This window comes from Rhinolophus sinicus, linkage group LG05 (genome assembly GCF_036562045.2).
Source record: "Rhinolophus sinicus isolate RSC01 linkage group LG05, ASM3656204v1, whole genome shotgun sequence".
In the NCBI taxonomy this organism is placed as follows: Eukaryota; Metazoa; Chordata; class Mammalia; order Chiroptera; family Rhinolophidae; genus Rhinolophus; species Rhinolophus sinicus.
Genome location: NC_133755.1, coordinates 136690510 through 136708574, shown reverse-complemented (window position 1 = coordinate 136708574; position 18065 = coordinate 136690510). Strand labels below are relative to the sequence as shown.

The window sequence follows — 18065 nt, the reverse complement described above, 5'->3', positions numbered from 1 at the left end:
CTATAGCCCTTTAGCTGTTGCTCTTTTCAGAGGCCATCATTCCTCTCTGCCTCCCAGGGTTATCTTCTCTGTTCCCAGCTTCTGTTTAGGTTTTGGTAACTTGCAGATTTATGATTCTAACCCCAAACCTCTCTACTGAGTTCCAGTTACATATACCCTTTGTATATGAAATTCAGTTTGTGCAAAACAAGACTTACTGACTACCACCCTGACTCTTCCTCTGGATTTCCGATGTCAGTTAACTGTGATTCACCTTAAGTCAAAACCTGATAATTGTTACCAAACCCTGCTCCTTCCCGTTCCCCCGTATAACTCATTATTATTAATGTCATGTAAAATTTAGGATTGTTGTCAAATTTGGGAAAAATGTCTTAGAATTTCTTTACTTATATGAGCTATAAGATTGCAAGGCATTTGAAGTTTTCTAATGCAGTGAATGAGCCTAAAATAAAATACCTTTGCATTTCATTGACAACCCTCATTATTTAGTTTGTTATTGATGTCTTCCCTATAGTGGTGTCAGATAACCAAAATAACACAGTTTAGTAACCAATTTGATGTCCTGTATTTAAGGGAAAACAATCCCTGCATTTGGGGCCTACCAGCCGTGGTCCTGAGGGAGCTGTACAGAGTGTTAGAAGAGGCAACATGGAAAGAGGGCATGATTGGCCAGGAGGTTGGGGATTTCCTTACAAGGCTAGCGGGTCCTGCTTTCTCGGGTAAAGTAAGCTAGCGAAAGCCAGGTTGGAGGATTGTGATTGGTGTTAAGTTTCCTCGACAGTGAGGCATTTCCCGTAAGTGCAGGCTGACTTAGGTTTAGATTTGTGATGTGGGCTGAATCACTGGGGCAGCATCCATTTTGTGGGTCCTGAAATACAAATTAACTTTATCAGTAGTTTATGGTAAGTTTTTAATCATGTCTTTTAACTGGAAGAATTTTCTACAGACTCACTTCAGGTTCTGTACATCTCAAACCTTGTTTAACCGTGTTTCTCCTTCATTACTCTCAGAATCCAGTGCCAGCTACTATGATGCTCAATCTTATCATAGTAACATTTCATGATGCCTTATTGTGTTGTCATTTGTTACAGGGGCCACAGCCAAGAACTTCAGCGTAGCAGAAAAAGATATTTTTCCTTCCCTGCAGAGTCAATGAAGCTTAAGCTTCAGACCCCTCATTTATACAAGGCCCTGAGAGGGGCCCCAGCAATATATTGGTGGGGTCATATTGGTGGGGACATATTGGTGGGGAGTAGAAATATTCCTGGAAGGCTTTGTGGGGGAGGAAGAAACTTTCCTCTACCCTTCTAGGTTCTTCTGGCTGATCTAATCATCAAATTGCCATGAGACAGATTAACATGAGAAAATAACTAAATTTAATTATTATACATATGAGAACCCCACATACATGAGAGGTTCAGAGACAGAAAGGGAAAATGAGGTATATATGAAGCCTGATAATTAAGTTCACAAACTTGTTGCAACGATGTTGCTAACTTTTTTGATATCAGAGGGATTATTCATTATGAATTTGTACCAACTGGACAAACAGTTAACCAAGTTTACTACTTGGAAGTGCTGAAAAGGCTGCGTGAAAAAGTTAGATGAAAACGACCTGCACTTTTCACCAACAATTCATGGCTCTTGCATCACGACAATGCACCAGCTCACACGACACTGTCTGTGAGGGGGTTTTTAGCCAGTAAACAAATAACTGTATTGTAACACTACTCGCCTGATATGGCCCCCGATGACTTTTTTCTTTACCCAAAGATAAAGGAAATATTGAAACGAAGACATTTTGATGACATTCAGGACATCCAGGGTAATATGACGACAGCTCTGATGGCCATTCCAGGAAGAGTTCCAAAATTGCTTTGAAGGGTAGACTCGGCGCTGGCATCAGTGCGTAGCTTCCCAAGGGGAGTACTTCGATATTCAGCAATGGGGTATGTAGCACTTTATCTAGGATGAGGTCGCAAACTTAATTGTCAGACCTCGCATGACATTCTGAACTAAGGGATGAGGTAAGGCACCTGGGGCTTCAGAGCGAAGCAAGGTCATTCACAGGATGATAAGAATAGCAAATGTTCAGTAATTAGAAGTTTGCCCTGCCCTACATATAGGTCATAAAAGTGATTTCTGGTGATAACTCATTTTGAGCGAATTCCCTAATTTAAATTCTTTAAAGGAAAGGTGAAAATTTCCGTGAGCCCACAGGATGTGGATCCCCTTCAGCTCAATCCACATGCTAACGTGGCACATCCTGGGGAGCCCTGTTCTGAACCTCTTCCACATTTTTAAACCAGGACAGCCTGTAATAATTGAACTCTATTCAGAAATTACTATGAACCACATCAGTATTTCCCACTAAACCCAAAGCAAATGTATCTTTAAATCTACTTTCTTTCAGCCATATCTAGTGTCACCTGACAAGAGGGGAGGTGTAATGGAGTGTAGGAGTGGAAAGAGACAGCAATTTTAACTGCTTGTGGTTAGTAGGTAGGAAAAATAATTTTCCCTCTACGCTTCTGAGTTCTCTGCTGAGACCTCTAATAAAAGACATTAACAAGAGAAAAACAAATGGACGTTTATTAACGTATGTACCTTATGTATACATGAGAGGTACCTGGGGAAAAATGAGTAACTTGAAGTAGCTTAGAATTCAGACTAAAATACCAGCTTCAGCTAACAACACAAAAGAGAAAAACGCTTGGGGAAGTCCGGTTGTGGAGAGGTTACCAGGAAAAGCAAGAATAAATTTGTTATGCAGAATTAAGTTGGTATCTTCTCTGTTAATAAGGGTCTAAAGTTATCTCCAGGGATTAAATTAAACTTTGTCCTTCCTAGTAGAGAGAGGAAGAGGTAAATTTACATCCTGCTTTTAGGGAAATTGGGGGAATGCAGAGAGCTTTCTTATATCTACTTCTTTTCAGTTACCTTCAGCTCAAAATAATCCTTATGCCAAAATGATATATTTTTGGGTGGCATAGCCTGCTACCCTTCATAGCATATTTTACTTTAAAAATTTTACAAAGACATATATCCACCCAAATATATTGCTGGGGCCCCTCCCTGGGCCTTGTATAAGGGAGGGGCCCGACGCTTAAGCTTTATTGGCTGTGTAGGCTTTTGAAGAGTGGCTCCTCCACTCTTCAAAATTCTTGGCTCATGCCCCTGTAACAAATGACAAGAAGAGAAAAGGACACAGTGATTTCTTACAAGTTTTATGTGACATAGGAACCTTCATAGGAAATGAAGACCTGAAGAAGTAAACCTGTGTGTTTGTATGTGACATTTGATGAAGAGTGCCGAGTTGTGAAAAAATGTGATAGGACAAAGGGTATGAGCGAAGTGTAAGTAAACTGGGGAAACAAGGCCGCCTTGTTCTACTTCCTCTCTGTGACTTTCCATCTTGGAGGTAAGGACGCTTCCTCATAGGGAGGACACCTCTCACGTGAGGATTTTTTATGACTAGCTTCAGGGGAGAAGGTCAGAGTGTCCTCCATAGGCCATTTCTCAAACGCCTTCAGCTTAAAATATTCAATATGCCAAGGTGCCATATTTTGAGGTAGCATGTCCTGAACCGCATCAGCTCCATGGTAAATCCTTCTCTGACCACACAACTGCTCTCCCATCCATCCTATTATTACCATAATAAATGATCTGTCCCTCTTTCTTCCTTCCCTCTGTTCTATATCAGATTGAAGGAACCAGTGACTTGGGATGGTTCCCACTGCCTATCCCCATTTGGGGAGATGTGTTCCCAGTACCCGGGGTTGAAATTCTGAATACATTTCCCACAGAACCATTGCTATACTGTGTAGGAGGTTCTTCGTCCTTTATGGATTAACTAAACCTTTTTAAAAAGCTACCCTGGGCACCTTGCCAAGACGTATAAATAGCTTTGTTTTCATGGGAAAATGTGTTTAAAAGTTCTAAACAACTAATTCACACATGAACTCTTCTGTAAATTGGGGAATGTCTACATGAATTACTGAGGCTTAAAAGAAGGGGACACACAAATCCACGCTGTCTCGGTCATGTTTGGTTGATTTGTAGCTGTATTACACTTACTCAGATTAAGTTTCTCACTCACTTTAGGGAGTAAACTTAGCATATTGTGATACACTTTGCTATCTTTCATCCATTTCCCGCAACGATTTAAAAGTTGTGTGTGAAACTGAAGATTGAGATTATACATTTTCAGCATAATTTTTTTAAAAATTTAAGACCTTTATTAATAGGTGCTTGCAGTTTGTTGACTTTTTTGAAAAAAATCAAGTTGTAAACTTTTATTACAAATTAAAAATGAAGTTCTTAAAAATCTCAGCTTGACCAGATGTGAAACAATTTAAAAGCCTTTAAAGGTGTATTGAGGAAAAAAACAGGCTTTTTCTCTTTTTAAATTAAAAAACACATTTGTCATTACCAAAAAGAGACATCTTTAGGTAAAAATAATAAAAAACCCATGCTGCATAGATAATGCAGATAGTTCCAGTATCTGGTAAATGGGCAGAAAGCAAGCACTTAAGGTTTTTAGCTCCAATCTTTTGTTCATTTCTTATTGCTGGAATTTCATAGTCATTTCTTCTTGTTGGGTGACTACACTACATGATGGTAGAGATGGTAAGCGTGCATTTGCTCAGCCCCACCCTGCTCAGCTTCTGGAGCGGATTAATTCAGCTGATGGATCGCTGCTTTTGTCGCTGCCATCTTGCTGTTTAGGGTTTTCTGGGTGTCTGCATTGGTAGTTGAAGTTACGGTTGTACCAATGTTGAGGTGGCTGCTGACCTCGCCTCTCATTTCCTTGATTTTCCTTATCTCCATTGCCATCCTCTCTAGGCTGTCTTTGGTGAGGAAGGCCCCTGCAGAATCGTGATCTATAGTCCCGATATATACAGAGGCTGCCAAAACAATGTACTCACATTTTAAGAAAGGAAAAACTATTAAAATTGTAATACTCAATATATACTGATAACAAAAGATGAATACAAGTCATGTTTGTACACTTTTTTGGCCCCGGGTATTCCGTCTCACCGGTCTACCTTGTTATCCTGCATCCGTTTGTCAGCACCGGCCATCTCTTCTTGCACAGCAGGGTTGGAATACGGTGGTCCACGTCCATAGGGCCTCGGCGTGTAGTAAGGTGGGAACCGTGGCCTGCGGTAGGGCCCCTGCTGTTGGGCCTCGCCTTCGGGAGCGCTCTCCGATCCCTCATTCTTTCCCCCACTGTCACTATTCTGGTAATTGCGTGGAGGACTCTTGCGACGTGCATAGCGTCTGTCATGGTTTACTTCCTTGCGCTGGAACTCCACCAGGGCCTGTGCCATTTGCTGCCTCCGCACCCTTTTCTCCTTCTACAACATCAAACTCCACAGTCTCCATCTCCTACACTGCGAAGGCACTTCCTGGGGTTACTGTTTATGGCAGCCTGGTGTGCAAATCCATCTTCCTTGGTGTCATTCCTGTTGAAGGAACCATATCCGTTTCTTATTGAACCATTTTACTGCTCCCAAAACCTTCCTTGCAATGATCTTGTCCCCCCCTTGGCAGGTGCTGGTGACGTAAGGCTGCGCCCCCGCTGCTCCCTGCGCCACTGCAGGTGGTGCCGGGTTTGGTGTCTGTAGTGCTGCTGGGGTGGGGGTGGGGGGCAGGCTGGGTCTCATCCTCGTGGCTCCTGGTTACCCGGAGGGGGGGCGTGGGGGGGGGCAGCTGCGGCTCCTCCCGGGGTGTGATGGTAACTAGGCCGTCGGCCATGGGGCTGCTCAGAGCTCTTTGGGGTCCGGCTTCTCTTCCGGCCACTCATCAAACTCAGCATCATCCTTATTTTTTAAAGACCAGTTGTTTCCACTGGTGGAAGATTTAGCCATGTTTAAATCACCTTTGTTTCTGAGCCATTAGGACGTAAAAAAGGGCACTCTACCTGTGCTGTGGCTGTTCCCCCCCCCCCCCCCAGTATGGGGTCTGGGGGGAATCATGAAGGCCGTTTACTTCTGCGTTAGGAAGGTGGGGAGACTCAGTGTAAGCTTAAATTAGACTGAAAATGCCAATTCTCTTTCATTGACTCCTAGAGTGTACCATCAGGATCGTCGTTTCATAGGTAATGAATTTGAGGCCTAGAGTCAGTTAGTGGGAGAGTTGGGCCTAGAGCCCAGGTGTCCACACCAGCCCTGGCATTCAGAGATTTCTGGGGCTAAGCCAGAATATAGAAATTTGAAAGATGATTCCCTACTCTGGATTGCTTCCTATTTTGTTGTGTTTCTTTTCTTTTCTTTATTATTTATTTTTTTTTTGGGGGGGGGTAAGGTAATTATGGTGTTGATGCCTCATAAGATTGTAATATTGAAAAATAGGATTATAGAGGAGTTAGGTGCCCAAATGCTAAATAAAAAGTGACTCAGTCATAGAAAAGAAAGCCAACTTTGCTTTATACCTTAATGTGTTTTAGGGAGAATTCAGAGATTGGGCAGAAATGACATAAACTTAAGAGTTTAGGGTTTAAGGATATATAAGCAGTGTAATAATTATACTTTCCCCCATATTTTATATATCTTCCACAGTGCAATTCTCACTGACTTCAAAAAAAGCTCTATATGTGGACTTAGGAAGTAAGAGAGGAATGCAATGAAAAATCTTGGCAATTTTCAATTATAGTGCTTTTTACAAATAGAGTATTTTTGCTCTGTATAAACAAATAAGCAACACAGCACACCTTTCTTTACTATAACAAATTGGCTTCTACTTCAGTGAGATTTGAATAGCAACTGGGTAGAAAGTATTCCCACTGTATAGCACAAAAGTAAAGGGCCGCTGGGGGTAAGCGCAGCAGTGTTTTCCCTTTGTACTGCAAGTGCTTTGAAGAGTACAACAAGTATAGTTAGTTCAACCACAGGACTTCAAACTGTAGAGGACCAACTGACTTAGTGCTGGCTTGAAAATTTATTTTGCCTGCTGTCCCTTTGTGGAACTTTCTTTGTTTGAAGAAAAGTACCGGGCCTGGTTGAACCTGCACAAAACATGGAATTTGCAGGACCAGGGAATGATGTGTCCCCAGGGCTTCTTTACAAGCTGACTGGTGGTATGTAGCTTTTGGCTGGGCTTGCTCGTTGCGTTTTTGCACTTGGGGGCGCCATCAAGTGGCAACATAAGGAACTGACGCTGCTAGTGCAGAACCACTCCCTCTTCTGCCAAGCGTTGCTGAGAAGCAATGCTGCTTTATTTGAAGGAATGAATTTTGCTTCTTTATTTGGAGGAAGGCGGCTGCTTTGGATCAAGAATTATGGGGAAGTGATGAACTGCCAGTAATGTGGTCGGAGATGTGTCCAGCCATTGGATCCTTAAGCAGCCATTATATTTGGCATCCTCTTAAATCCAGCATTCTCAGAATTAGAAATTAATTTCAGGCTTTTCGTTACTGGAAAAAACTTCAATGTAATCTTTCAAATAACCAGATCATTTCCTCGTTTGGGGTAATAGCAATTGTTGCCTCAACTGTAGGATATACATAATGCTGGCTTAGATGATTTTTAAAGTCAAGAAACACTGATGAGGTATCTGCTGAATTCAGGGTAATATGCCCAGTGCTGGGCGTAATCTGAGGTCTCTGTCCTCGAAGCCCTACAGAATAGCTTGGGAAACAAGCATATGAATGAAAGGTAGCAATGTGCCAAATGCCAGATACGTGGCATGGGTATCAGGTTTGGGGCTATCTCAAGGGTATTGTGCACAAAAACTGGGACTTGAGCCTTCAAGGGAAGAGAAACCTTAGCAGGTCGTGAAGGTATTTGAGAGCCAGAGGAATGGGCCAGTATGCGTGGGACTTGGGGGTAAGAAGTGAAGGGGCCAGGGTGACTGAGGGTTTTATTCAGGAAATAGCGAGTGGGGTCAGAGTTGAGATAAAGTTAGATTGGGAAAAACTGAAATGAGAGTTTGACTATATAAGAACGAGCCAAAGTAAGAGGGTAAACTATTGCATGGATGAATTACTCTTTGGATGTATCTGTGAGGCAGTTTTAGTGCTTTCCCTCACCTCTTTAGGAAGTAGTAAAGCTATTAAATGTGTGAGTTGAAGGATTTGGGAGGAGTTGATCTTTAAAGTTTCTTCTATTCACAATTTATAGTTCTGTGAAATTAAATGTAACTCTTCTAAAAGAAACACATGTACAAGGAATTACATTTAGTCGTATTAACTTCAGTGGAAACAGCTGGCTCAGAAATTATAGTAGTAACTTCTAAGATCTAAAGGGTAACAACCAGACTTCTGTGATTTGGGTAAGAGAGAAAAAAATAAAATGAAACGAGGGTTAAGACTGTAGACAGAATGCATATTCCAAGATCTGGTGTACTTGCTGGAGAGATAGGTGGCAAAATTCTCTGCACTTTCTAGCAGCCAAGTCAGAGGGAACCACAACCAGCAGTTGCACAATTTGCAGTGACAGATAAATAGAAGCACAGCTACTGCCACACCTTAATCTTCAGAAACATGTCTTTCTATGTGGACTCATAAAGAGAATTCTCATGAAGAATTCTCTCAACAATATCACCTTAGTTGATGTAGTATCAACTGTCAAATAGTCATTATAACGTCCCCCAGCCTCGATTGGTAGCATAACAGCAAAATGCAGTTCAATGCAAACAACTTTCTGGGGACCTGAAACTATGCAGTCCAAGCAAGGCCATTTGCTGGAGCTCTAATTTAAGTCAGGAATAAAATGTAAGAGTATGTAAAGCAGTGATTCTTGACTAGTGATTCTCTTTTGGGTCATACGTTTGTTTGGGAAATGGATGATAGGTTTGGATCCCTCTCCTCCCCAGTGCACATATTTTTTATGTTATTTAATCACACCACATTTTCCTGTTAGTCCACAATTTCAGAGGGTTCACACCCTCCTTCCTACCCACCCCATTCCTTCGTAAACTCCTGGCTGCACACCCTTGGTCTAGAGTGGCAGGAGGCCTGCAGTGATCAAACGTGGGAGAAACCTGGAGTCCAAGGCCGTTTGTGCTGATGGGACAGATTCATCTGCTTTTACAGGAAGCGAAATTGAAGCTAAGATTGCTTTCCATTTATGAAAGTCGATGAGCTTGATGGGACATGTCTCAACAAAAGACGTTTATTCCACTTTGACAGGAATGTGGTCAGGAATGTGATTTTTCTTAGAGAGCAACTGAATCAACGCTATACACTAAAAAGGATCCCAAAGCTCCCTCTTACAGGGAAAGCTATGGTAATTGTAGCTCAGAGAAATTCTAAGGCAGGTGTTAACCAACAACCATCTGCGCTGCTTTAAAAAATACAAAAATGTTGGTATTTTTGGTGTTTGGTATTCTTGGAAAAGAGCTCATAGAATGTCTAGCTTCAAGCATTTGTAGCTTCTTGGTGAATTTAAAAATCATTGTGTAATAGGATCTTGGGAAGCTGAATGACTTTATTTGCTTTGGGGATTGTTTATCTTTGAGCCAGTTGCATGTTGAAAACATCTTGTTTATTTATCCAGTTATATTGCCTTAGTATTTTCATTAACTGTAGTTTCTTTTGCATTGCAGTGTTTTAATCTTGGGTGCTTCAGGCGGAGTTGGTACTTTTGCTATACAGGTAAGACCATTTCTTTTTTTCTTTTTATTTTGAAACGTGATTTATACATCCTGTTCTGGGGCTTCATGTAATAGGAGTAGTAATACATAAACAACAGAAATAATAAGACATGATGATAATGATAGCTTAAGACTTATTTTGAGCCACATGCGAGCACTTCACAAACATTAGCTTATTTAACCCTACTAGGCTGTTCTTTCTTTCTTTCTTTCTTTCTTTCTTTCTTTCTTTCTTTCTTTCTTTCTTTCTTTCTTTTTTTTGAGGCAACATTGGTTAATAATATAAGTTTCAAGTATACAGTATTATAATTCAATATCTGTATATACTAAAGCATGCTCACCACCAAAAGTTTGGTTTCCATCTGTCACCATATGTTTGACCCGCTTTCCCTATTTCATCGTCCACCATCCTTCCCCCTCTGGTAACTACCATTCTGTTGTCCATATTGGTGAGTTCATTGTTATTTTGTTTTGTTTGTTTGTTTCTTTTTTTTGTTTGTTTTATAGTCCACATGTGAATGCAATTACATAGTTTGTCCTTTTCCTTCTGACTTACTTCACTTAGCATAGTACTCTCGAAACTTATTCATGCTGTCTCAAATAGCAATATTTCATTTTTTTATGGCAAGTCATATTCCATTGTGTATATGTGTGTATATGTATATCTATCACATCTTTATCCATCAATGGACACTTAGATTGCTTTAATATCTTGGCTATTGTAAATATTGCTGCAGTGAACACAGGGGTACATATATATCTTTTCGAATTAGTGTTTTCATGTTCTTCAGATAAATACCCAGAAGAGGAATTGCTGGATCATACGGTATAATTCTTAATTTTTTGAGGAACCTCCCTACTGTTTTTCATAGTGGCTGCACCAATTTACAATCCGCCAACAGTGTACAAGGGTTTCCTTTTTTCCCACATCCTTTCCAACACTTGTTATTTCTTGTCTTTTTTTATAATAGCCATTCTAACAGGTGTGAGGTGGTGTCTCATTGTGGTTTTGAGTTGCATTTCCCTGATGATCAGTGCTGTTAAACATCTTTTCATGTGCCTGATGACCTTTATGTGTTCCTTGGAAAAATGTCTATTCAGATCCTGTGCCCATTTTTGCATTGGGTTGTTTGGTTTTTGGTGTTGAGTTGTATGAGTTCTTTATATATTTTGGATATTAATCTCTTATCTGGAATATCATTTACAAATATCTTCTCCCATTCAGTTGGTTGCCTTTTTGTTTTGTTGATTTCCTTTGCTGTACAGAAGCTTTTTCATTTGATGTAGTCCCATTTGTTTATTTTTGTTCTTGTTTCCCTTGTCATTGGAGCCAAATCCACAAAAACATCACTAAGACCAATGTCCAAAGCTTTGCACCTGTTTTATTTTATGTATTTTATGGTTTCAAGTCTTACATTAAAGTCCTTAATCCATTTTGAGTTAATTTTTGTATGTGGTGTAAGAGAGTGATATAGTTTTATTCTTTTGCACATAGCTGTCCAATTTTCCCACACCATTTATTGAAGAGAATTTCCTTTCTTCACTGTATGTTCTTGGCTCCTTTGTGATAGATAAGTTGCTCATGTCTGTGTGGGTTTTTTCCTGGGTGCTCAGTTCTGTTCCATTGGTCTGTGTGTCTGTTTTTCTTCCAGTATCATACTGTTTTGATTATTGTAGCTTTGTCTTAGAAATCAGAGAGTGTGATACCTCCAACTTTGTTCTTTTTTCTCAGGATTGCTTTGGCTATTTGGGGTCCTTTGTGGTTCCAAACAAATTTTTGTTCTATTTCTGTGAAAAATGCCATTGGGATTTTAGTAAGGATTGCATTGAATGTAACAGATTGCTTTTGGTAATAATGGACATTTTAACAATGTTAATTCTTCTAATCCATGAGCATGGAACATCTCTCTATTTCTTTGGCCTTCTTAAATTTCCTCCAACAATGTAAGACAATTTTTCAAATCTTGTGAATAGGAAGATTGTTATTTTTATGAATTTATTAATTCACATACATTATTTTTTCTTAAAAGCTGAAGGAAAGCCAGATTTAGTAAATTCACTGTAATTTCAGCTTGATCTTCTAAGAAGGAAATTTTCTAAGTAGAAGGAAGCATTGATCTTTCCAGTGGTTTTATATGTGAGTTTGTTTGTAGATGTCCTCTATAAGAAATACAGGAAATTTTTTAAGGAGGAAGATCATGGTTGGTACACGTGGATGGAGGTTTGCAATTTGGTAGGAACTGATAAGCTGATTCTAAAATGTACATAGAGGTGCCATAGCAATACTCCCCCAAAGTGATTTACAGATTCAGTGCAATCCTATTAAAATGATAGCTATGCTTTTTTTGCATAAATTGTCATGCTGATCCTAAAATGCATATGGAATTGCAAGGGATCCCAAATTGCCAAACAATCCTGAAAAAAAGACAAATTGGAAGACTCGCTGGCTCAATTTAAAAATTTACTGCACAATTACATTAATCAAAACAATGTGGTACTGGCATAAGGATAGACAGACAGATTAATGGAATAGAATCGAACATCTGGAAATAAACCCATACATCGATGGGTAATTGATTTTTGACTAGGGTGGCAAGGTCATTAAATGGGGAAAAGAGTAGTCTTTTCAATCAGTGGTGCTGGAACACCTAGATATCCACTGCAAAAAAAAAGAAAAAAAGAAAAAAGAACTTGAACCCCTACCTCACATCATATATGAAAACTAACTCAAGCTGAGTCAAAGAGCTAAAACCATAAAACACTCAGAAGAGAACATAGAAATAAATCTTCATGATCTTGGATTTGGCAACAGATTCTTCGATATGACACTAAAAACACAAGCAACAGAAGACAGAAACAGATAAATTGAATTTCATAAATTAAAACCTTTGTGCATCAAAGAACACTATCAAGAAAGTGAAAAAACAACATACAAAATGGAACCCAATATTTGCAAATCATTTGTCTAAATAGGGTATAATATCCAGAATATGTAAAGAGCTCTTACAACTCAACAACAGAAAGACAAATAATTCAATTAAAAAATTGAAATTGAAAAAACTCAGAAAAAAAGTAAAACGAGAAAACCATTTATCAATAAAGGCTAAACTTCATAGTAATTATACCCTAGTAGAAATAGAATGTGTAAACAGGAAAAAATTTAAATTACAAAAGAAACAATGAGATAGAAACCGTCAAATATGAAGATAGGAAAGAAGATTTTAATATATGGATAATAGGAGTCTCTGAAGAGGAAAACCAAAACAAGGGACTAAAACAAATACTAAAATGTATTATTCAAGAAACTTCCCTACTTTCCTGAAATTAAATGATTTAAAACTACATATTAAATGACCATAGCACTTATCAAACTAAAAAGATGGACTCAGAACAAGCAATATCAAGGAAAACTCTACTACAATTATTGGCCTTTAAGAAAAAGAAAAGAAAAAATCCTTGGGACATCTTAAAAGAAAGAGCATATATCTTAGAAAAGAAGTAAAATTAGATTATCAGACTTTTGACAGCAATGCTTTAATGTCAGTGAAAAATAATATGGTAACGTATCTAAGACACTTGAGAAAGAGTACGCTAAGAATTTTATATTCAGCCAAACTGGTCTTCATGTATAAAGGATACACAGACTGTTAATAACATGTAAGAACTTGGGCCGTATATTCTTCTGATCCTTTTCTAAGAAATCTATTAGAGAATGAGTTTCTGACAACTAAAATTACTAGAGATGTCAAACTAAGGACTGGTGGTAAATGTTAAACGTAGTTATCTGTAGAACTAAAACTAAATGAAGGCTTAGAAAGAGAGAGTATAGTGTGTAACAGCCATATGCTCTGACAAGGTAAATAAATATAAAATTACTTTTTTAAAACGGGGAAAATAGAGCATATATTAAAAATATTTTAATGCTTCCATTAATCATACTGATAGTGATAATAGTATTATTCAGAGACTATTATGTGTGTAATATACAGTAAAACAAATGGGTATTTACGACATATCATCTACCCATTTATGACATTTAATTCTATCATCCCTTGTGTTTTGACAGCCAGGATTTTAGGTGTGGAAGAAAAGATACAGATATAACAGAAAAGAGGTTAAATAAAAGCTGTGTAGTCTTGAATTTGAATTGGAAGTATCAATATGAACTCAAGAGATATTTTATATGTGTAAAGCTATCTCTTTTTATATGTGTAAAGCTATCTCTTTGGATATATCACTGCTATCCAAAAGAGTACAGAGCTTCTTGGAGAAATGGTAGATTACAGATTTAGGGCACAAAATATACAAGAAATGAGCCTGAAATATGTTAGATGGCAAGGAAACTATCAAAGATTAGTCGAGTCATACCAAAAACACTCAGGAGCCAACTTGAAGAAAACTCCCAAAGATATGACAATTTGAGCTTCAGTAATAATAATAATTACAATAAATTGATTCCCTTCAAATATATTTAAATCCATGAGTTCATGATGAAATATATATTTATGAGGTTTAATGTATTGAGCCAATATAAAGTTTTACAATTTAGTAATTCTGGATTCCAAGTCATTTAACATAAAAATGTGAAGTTTACTTAAGAAAATTAATGTTCTTCTTGTGTTACATCTAAGTCCTTACCCTCACACTCTTTATCATCTTCTGCTTGTTGATCCTTTCTTAGTCACCAATGGTTACCTGTCCTGTTACGGGTACACACTTAGTTGACCGTGATCTCTGAAGAGGTGACTTTGAATTTGCTCTTACAATATCTAAATGAGATGAATAATCTGGTGGATACAGAGAATTTCAGAAAACCTCCAAATCTTCTTCATCAATCTTTTGTATATTTTGGTTGACAGTGCCATGAAATAGCATTCAGTAGTGATCATTTCTGGGAATATAGCCTTTATGTCCTTTATTTTCTGCCTTTCAAAATTGGCATTATTTTCTCCCAGATGACGAGTTGTTCTGGTAGCATCCCTTGTAGTTCTGTAATTTGGTTTCTGCCTGTGAAATAATGTGTCGATCAGATGGGTTTCGCTGATGTGTTCTTTCTGAGTTAACTGTTTAGCTTCTTGATTCCTTGATGTTAATAATGTTCCTTTGAGATCATCTCGTTTCATTTTTACAGTGGTTCCCTAAGCTTTCAGTGGTTCAACGACTTTGGCTTCAAGTCTTTAAACCTCTGCTTGTCTATTACCCTGAAGTTTGGCAAACTCAACAGCAAAGTTTTTCAGACCCTGCTTTAAATTTGAGGGCTCTGTACAGGCATACACGTTGATTTCATTCACCAGTAGGTCTGCTTTTTCTTGCATTCTGGCAGTTTTCCACACATGAGCAGAGAAGATTTGGCACAGCTCACCAAAATGCTTCTCCATCTTTGTGACAGCGTCTTGCACTTGTCTGGTTTGAGCATCACGGTTTCCCAGGCGGCACCTCAGTATCGTGCCTCACTCACTGCCGGGAACCTGGACTGGGGCCCAATGACAGAGCTCCGAGTCACCCAGACACGCCCTGAGGCAGGAGCTGCTGCTGGCGGCTGGGAGCCCATCCTGCCCATAATGATACATTTTTTAGGTCACTTTTGGAAGATGATAGGGAACCAATTTATTTTATAAACCTATAAAGGAAAATAATTATTTGTCTTGCCTTTACTATATGAACTACACACCTGAGTGAACACAACAGCGTTTCTTTATAAAAGTATGCCAACTAAATAAAAAAAGAAGAGCTAGAATATAACCACCAATAGACAGCTGCTAAGATAACAAAAAAGAGCAACAATCAGACAGATGTGCCTGCTATCATTTTGCCTGACATTATCCATCGTCTTGCTAAAAGGATTGAAACAGAAAATACAGAGGACAGAGCAGCGTGACTGGCCCTTGAATGTACAATCAGAAATTCCAGACTGTGGGAAACTCTGCAGGGTAAATGGCCAGGATTCTTTCACAGATAAATTATAAGGAAATGAAAGTATAGAAAAGGAGCCTATAGCTTAAAAAGAGACTTAAAAGAAGACATCATATTTTTAAAATACATGAGACTAAACTATAGTGTCTAGGGAATGCATAATTGGGTGATAAAACAAAATTTTATTTTAAATACAAGGAGATGGTTACTATAAATATCAGGATAATGATGAGTTTTCAGGAGGGAGGAGCTTGTGTTGGGATGGGCCACATAGAAAAGCTTTTGGAATGGCCGCTGGCTTTCTGTCTCAGAGTTTTGTCTGCTTTATAGGCATTTTATAGTAATGTTTCATTTTACACACACACACACACACACACACACACACATATATTTAAAGATAAAGCTGTTTTTAAAACCTTTTTCGTGGCTTTCAAAGATACTACATAGTTCTAAGTGGGAGAGGAAAGACTAGAAATTTGGAAAAAAATTCATGGAACTGTTTCAACATGTGACAAATTCTTCCTGAGGATTTAATACTATTTAAAGAAAACGCATATTAATTGTAGGGGTTTAGAACATAATTTCCTGTTTTTTCAACAGTTTCTTTTTTTATATATAGATACTGGATATTCATTATGTTCTTCACATATTTGAATTTGGTTTGACACTTGCTGTTGAAAGCAATGTGTCATACCCAAGTGTCTCTGTTTGCCGCCCCTACCTATAAATCACAAATTGTATGTGATGTCTCTCCTAAATGTTTTAATTCCCCTTAGATTTCCAGGGCATATAAACCCGTGGTCAATATTGCTTTTAAAAGTGAGGAATTAGATAAGATTATGAATGGTTTTAAAATACTTTATTTTTGTATTTAACAGATACTGTATTAGCACCTATGTGTGCCATGGAGTGGGGATTTAATAGTGAATAAAACAACCGTAGATCTCTTATATTCTAGTGAATAGCTTATATAAGGAAGCTCAGGAAACTGATACTCAGGACAGGATGAACAAAACAGCTGATCTCTTATGACCTATAACTATCAATACAAAAATTTCTCGGTGAACTTCAAGAAATGATTCTCAAATTAGGATGAGAAGGGCCCCCTTTAATTCTACAAAATTGTCATTATAGAAAGGAATTATAGCAATTTTAGAACAGGGTGCTTTCTGGATACTTAATCCCGAATAACATTACAATTTAGTTTTTTTCCCTAAATATAAGTCTAGTTATTCCTTATTATTTTAAAATATAAGACATCTGCATTTTAAGTCTTGGAAACTATTTATTTAGGTCTTCTTACTCCAAAGGTAATCCATGTATAAAAATAAAATTCCCCTTCTTTTCTTCCACTTCTTTTTCAAAGCACCTTTTCATTTATTACCTTAATACTCATAGCTGTGTGCTTTGATACAGCTGACTGATTGAAGACTGTACTAATACTTATGAGATGAAAATGAAGAGATGTTGCATTTTTATGTTCTGGACACATGTAAAATTGTCACTTTCCAAAGACCTGTGCCTTTTTTTTTGGTTTTTGTTTTGGCTACTTACCTTTGTTATCATTGAAAACACTAAACTTGAGGTTATCAATTCCTGTCTTTTCTGATACTCATGAGGTACCCAGCCCTTTTCTAATTGGATTGGTTATAATTTCATGACAACAAGGAGACTGGCTGTCTGGTCCAGGGAAAATGAGATCTATTTCTTGGAATTGTCTTAGTGAAGAAAAGTTTAATCATTTTTACTAGTCTCTGACAGATGGCTTCCTGTAGTTCTTGTTAAGAGTTCTCTAGAGATTATAATGTACACATAATGCCAACTATTTTGTGTGTTTTTTTAAGGCAGTTAGTTTTCTACTTTTCCCCTCTTTTTCTTTTTTTTTATTTTGGCAGGTAGTGAAAGCATGGGATGCTCATGTGACAGCAGTTTGCTCTCAGGATGCCAGTGAACTTGTAAGGAAGCTTGGGGCAGATGATATAATTGATTACAAATCTGGAAATACGGAAGAGCAGTTGAAATCTTTAAAACCGTATGTATTAAGACAATATTCACATTGGGATGGTGGGAACAGGGCTAGTTGATAAGCAAGCCTGAGGTGGTTTGGTGACCTTACAGTCAGTTTGGAATCTTCGAGAAGAACCTGTGAAAACCCTCCTTGTCCTTAGAAGTCATTGAGGTTGGTTTCTGTTTTAATTTCAGGTGTTAATATAGCATAGTAACATAATGTGATATGGACTGAGGAAGATATTTTGCTTACATGGTCTTTTGCTAATTTTTAAGTTAACTTTTATTGCTGGTTTATAAGAGGTCTGAAGGCAAAATTGGAAGTGTGTTCCCTTCGGGCATCTGTCACCACAGGTGAACATAGAGCAGTGCTTGAAAATATATGCTTAGCACTAAACATGCCTTTAGTGTTTGGGCTTATTAATAAGGGCTTCAGAGAAACAAAGGCAGCATAACTATTGGTGATGGGAACACTAGAGTGTTCTTGGAGCATCTGAGCACCAGGCTGTGGTTTGGCCGAAACAGGAGCAGATCCAGGAGTTCTGTCA

At 38.2% G+C, this 18065-nt stretch overlaps 1 protein-coding gene and 2 pseudogenes across 8 annotated transcripts in view; 1 reads left to right on the top strand and 2 right to left on the bottom strand.

Moving 5' to 3' along the window:
• Positions 1–18065, top strand: part of RTN4IP1 (reticulon 4 interacting protein 1) — a 147942-nt gene that overhangs the window by 11786 nt on the left and 118091 nt on the right. For all 8 annotated transcript variants that reach the window (XR_012496704.1, XM_019734979.2, XM_074333355.1 and 5 more), the window contains exons 5-6: positions 9550–9598; positions 17406–17542. Coding sequence is in view for 7 of the 8 variants with exons in the window: in XM_019734979.2 (XP_019590538.1) it covers positions 9550–9598; positions 17406–17542 (186 nt within the window). In the remaining variant the exon portion in view is untranslated. The remainder of the gene's footprint in view (positions 1–9549; positions 9599–17405; positions 17543–18065) is intronic.
• Positions 4678–7622, bottom strand: LOC109449054 (Y-box-binding protein 1; annotated as a pseudogene).
• LOC109449055 (CBY1-interacting BAR domain-containing protein 1) lies at positions 12132–16829 on the bottom strand (annotated as a pseudogene).